We start from the raw sequence: 4,785 nt of genomic DNA, 5'->3' as shown, positions 1-4,785 counted from the left end.
ATAATCACGAATATAATCTTGAAGCCTGGGAAGATAGCTAAGCAGTTACACAACAAACTTTCATGGTGCAGCTTTTGAGGTCCCAAGTTTGATGCCAGGCACTACAATAAGACAGAGATGAACAATGTTTTGACAAAATTAAAATATATATAAAAGTATGTATGTGTATAGTCTTCAAAATTAATCTCCAAATATAAGTATGCACAGGTATGAATATAATTTCCAGTGCCATGTAAAATTTATATATTTTCTTTTATTACATGAGGTTTAATGAATGAATATATACCATGTTTATGGAAAAGTCACAGGATCTAGTACTATAAGGCAGCACTATAAATGCTAGTGAGTATATCAAAGCTATGTGCCCGACATGGAAATGAGGTCAGATTTTAAGAAACTTAAAGGGGAAAAGGGTAAGAAAACATAAGAGAATTCTATATAATTTATGAACTTTATTTATATGTATACACTTACAGACTTTTTATAGCTTGACTTTGAACTGTAGGTCTCCAGAGACAATTACATTCAGTGAATATTTACTGCTTGCTTACGATTTATTAAGCATCAGTGGAGAACTAAAAGAATATACTTCATTCTCCACATGTTAAGAACAAAGTTAGAGACACGTGTGCACAAATACATTTTACTGCTATATAACAACTACATAAACTTGTTGATAACAATTTCTTCTAACAAAAACTTATTTTTTTGCATTGCAACTCACTTTAGTACCTCACATTATATTTAGTACCTCAAATTATATTTCTTATATGCAACTGAACAGCATTTAGTCAGTATACAACAAGGCAGCACTTAGGTTCCAAAACAGTTTAGAAAAACAAACAAACAAAAAAAAAACACCCACAATTCAATACTAGTGTAAGGTCAACACAACCTGCCCAGTATTGGGGGACTGCGACCGACCAAATTCAACTCTCATTTCCAGCAGTCTCAAATATGGGGAAGTACAACCTGATTTCCCAAAACCACAAATTCTGTATATAGCTGAATCAAAAACAAAACAGCAATAACAAAAAAAAAAAAAAAACCCTTCTTAAACCTAATCCTAACAAACTTAAATTCCCAGTACAATTTCTCAAAATGAACTTATGTGCAAACATCTATACTGTAAGTGTTAAACCTGCAATAAATGGGGGGAAAATAAACTTATGTTCTTGAAAACTGACAGGTAGAAGATATCACTAGTTTTAACACTATATTCACTCTATATAAGACACTTTGAAAGTAAAGTTCTATTAACTTAATTTTTTTAATTAAGACTAAGAAGGAATAGAAACTATGGTGTGTGTGTGTGTGTGTGTGTGTGTTTGTGTGTGTGTGACTTAATTTTCAATCAGGATTGGACATTTTAAAAGTATTTCACATATATTTGGTATTAAAAAGCAGCAACAGGAAAAATATCCAGTAAATAACCTGGATCAGTAAACATTCTGTTCACCCTGCCATACTTTCTATATTTGCACTTATAATCCCTGCTTCAAATATGGCACTGAAACTGTGCAATTTCCTTAAACAAGAAACATTCAAATATATTCACAAATCTTGATAGTGCTAAGGCAGGAAGTGAAAAACTATACAATCACTTATCTAACAAGTCATGTAAACATAAAGAGAGGTTGAAAGAGAAAATACTAATAAGGTTTTCAATTAATTCTGAATAATCAACAGAATCCTATTCCAGAAGTGTTCTGTGCAACTATGACAACTTATTTTTTCAAAATTAATCAAATTTTGAACAGTCTAGCACCGACGTAGCAACTACAGACACCAACAGTACATTTTGCAAATGGAATGTTTTCAAAAGTTATCATTTACAAATCGGAATGTACTTTCCAATTGGATTACTGCTATAAAAGTACCATTAGTGTTCTAAAATAGATGTATAAACGTTTAGAAAAAAATCTTAGTAAATAACATAACTACAATAAAATAGGTAAAACAATATTAGTAGAATAATGGCAGAAGGAAATAAAATATAACTATGAAAATCAGTTCTTGGCATGAGATAAAATGTAAATGGAAGAAACTATACAACTTATGTTAAGTAGGCATTCTTTGTAAGAAAATTCAAAAAGATGGTGCTAAGAAAGTGTAGAAAATTATTAAAGCCACGTTTTGATTTCCTATAGGATAACATTTTTCTCTTTGCCTAATCAACTCAGTACAGGTAAAATAGAAACCTAGAAGACTAAAGCCACAATTTAAAACTACAAATACAGAACTGGGAAATGAAAGGAACATAAATCTGGGCGATTGGCGAATACTGAGCTAGCCTTAGCTCCAGAGGCCTGCATAGTGCCCATGGAGGCCTGAAGGGAGAGGCCCCCCTGCCACAAAAAGCTTCATCTCAGGCCAGTTGTAGCAGTGGGTATAGAGCGCATTGGGGAACTCTGCGACACCACCGAAGTAGTTCACCCACATATCATCATGGTTAAGCCAGCCTCTGCCGCAGGTGAGCTTGAGCTTTCTCCTGGGTTCAGGTAAGGAGCTTCTGTTGGCACTCTCTTCCAGGAACTTCTGGGCACGGATGTCATAGAAAAGTAGGCTCCCATGGCCTGTGCCCACAGTGAGGATATGATGGTAGAAGCTCAGTGAGCGCACGCCTGTGCCTCCCTCTCTGGAGCACAGAGGCCAGATATTTTGCTGACCCTGGCGCAGATCCAGGAAGGAGATGTGGGACTGGGAGCCCACTGCGAACAAGGCTGGCTCATGGCAGTAGGTCAGGCACACATTCTCTCGGCAGTAGGGCAGCCTGAAGGACAGCTGCCTGGTCAAGTTGTTCTGGACTTTCCACAAGTGGAAGAAACCATCCAGCGATAAGGCTCCCAGCTCCTGATTCTGGTTGCTGAAGGCCAGAGCCCTCACCTTGCGGTTACCGGGGTTGGTGTTAGACCTGGGGATGGCCTCCATGTCCCTGGGCCGGATGTGGGCATACACCGGGAGCCCCGCATCACTGTGCCAGGCAATGCTGCCATTGAACATGTCGGGATCCACCCGCCAGAGAGCCACGGTGCCATCGCGGGAGCCGCTCACGGCCACCGTGTCGCTCATCCAGGCGATGGTGAAGATCCAGTCCTTGTGGCCCTGGCGGTCGCCCAGGCACACGGGATCCAGGGTGGGCAGCTGGTAGATGGCCAGGCTGTTGGGGTTCTCGCCCCCGGTGGCCAACAGCGTCTTGGAGGGGTTCAGCTGGATGGCGTGGATGCCGCAGCCTCTATGGGCCCTGCGAATGGACCCTGGCTCGCGGTCCCGCATCAGGGGTATGCGCGTGATCTGGCCCGAGTGCACGTCCACGACGAAGAGCGTGTTGCACTTGGTGCCGCAAACCACCTGCCTGGCGTTCAGCCACTGCGACGCGAACACCTTGTTGAAGGTGCCCAGGGCCAGCTCGCGTTCCCTCAGCAGCTCGGGCAGCCTGTGCACCGCGTAGCCGCGCAGCTCACCCTCGATGCCCTGCAGCCCCGCGCCGCCCCGCACGCCCACCTCGCGGCCCTTGAGGTAGTGCACCAGCGAGCGCCTCGGCGTTGGCCGCCTCTGCTTCTTGGACAACTGCGGACCCGACCGGTCGGCCGCCGCCGCGCCCTGCGAAGAGGAGCCCTCGCCGCCTGCCTCCATCGCGGCCGCATTCCGCTTCCTGCTACCTGTTTGCTGCGGGGCCGAGGTAGGCGGCGGCCGGCGGGTGACGGCCCTGGCGGCTGCTGCGGCGGCGACCGCGGCCCGGGAGGCTGCAGTGGCGGCGGCGGTGGTGCGGCGGCGGCTGCGCCGAAGAGGGGCACCCGAGTTAGCCATGGTGGCGGCGGGGACGCGGCGCCTTGGCATCTTCGGGGAGCTTGAGCTCTCAAGGGGGCAGCGGGGTGGAAGGACCACGGGGGGCGCAGCTCACCGAGTCCTGTGCGCGGCGAAGGCAAAGGCAACAGCGAAAGGCGCCCTGTCCAGACTGGAAGGCGAAGGCGGGCGGCGGGGAAGAGGAGCGCGGGAGAAGGAGGGGATGGGGGGGGCGGGGGGCGGCGCAGACCTAGGCGGGGGCGGGAGGTGTGGCGGTAGAGTGGATGCTGGGCGAGGTCTCTGCTGGGGGGCAGATTGTGAGGGGGCGGAGGCAACGGGAGGAGCTGGAGGGAGCCCGCGGGCGGGAGAGGTGTAGTAAGGGACCAAGGGCCTCTGGGACTGGGCTGGAGGAGGGGAGGTGACCGGTTATGGAGATTGAGAAAACAGGGCTAGCATGGGAGTGGGAATGGATTCTTACAGACATCAGCGGCTTCAGAAAGGTTCTGAGCGTCCATGCTGTAGGACCACCCAAGAGGGCCATACTCAAGAGCCATACTCAAGAGCCAGTTCTGGACAGTGTTGGAATCTGCGAAATGGGCTAATTTGCTTCTCTCGGGGCAGGGCCTAATCAGTTGTCTGCAAGTTCTGACTTCAGGAAAAGTCGAAATCTAAAATAGCAAGAGGTGAGAAGACAGAGTGTTGAGAAGTCATCCAGATTATTTCACCCATGTTTTGTTTCGAAATCAGGAATTAAAAAGAAGTAATAATCGTGGTCCGGGAAGTGGCGCAGTGGGTAAAGTGTTGGACTCTCAAGCATGAGGTCCTGTGTTGGACTCTCAAGCATGAGGTCCCGAGTTCGATCCCCAGCAGCACATGTGCCAGAGTGATGTCTGTTTTTTTCTCTTTCCTCCTATCTTTCTCATAAATAAAATATTATATTTTTTTAAACTAATATTCTCCCTCATGGAACTGGGAGTTTTCTCCGGTTTTAGCTGAAAA

The 4,785-nt window shown here is 46.6% G+C and overlaps 1 protein-coding gene across 1 annotated transcript; it reads right to left on the bottom strand.

The window, feature by feature from the left end:
* Positions 1–443: 443 nt before the first annotated feature.
* Positions 444–3,970, bottom strand: LOC103126200 (DDB1- and CUL4-associated factor 12-like protein 2). Its single transcript, XM_007537084.2, has one exon. It carries the CDS (start codon positions 3,838–3,840, stop codon positions 2,296–2,298), a length of 1,545 nt encoding a protein of 514 aa, XP_007537146.2. The 5' UTR covers positions 3,841–3,970; the 3' UTR covers positions 444–2,295.
* Positions 3,971–4,785: the final 815 nt, after the last annotated feature.

The sequence above is a fragment of the Erinaceus europaeus genome, chromosome X (assembly GCF_950295315.1).
Source record: "Erinaceus europaeus chromosome X, mEriEur2.1, whole genome shotgun sequence".
In the NCBI taxonomy this organism is placed as follows: domain Eukaryota; kingdom Metazoa; phylum Chordata; class Mammalia; order Eulipotyphla; family Erinaceidae; genus Erinaceus; species Erinaceus europaeus.
The sequence above is the reverse complement of the archived record's forward strand: the minus strand, read 5'-3'. Positions and strand labels throughout refer to the sequence as shown.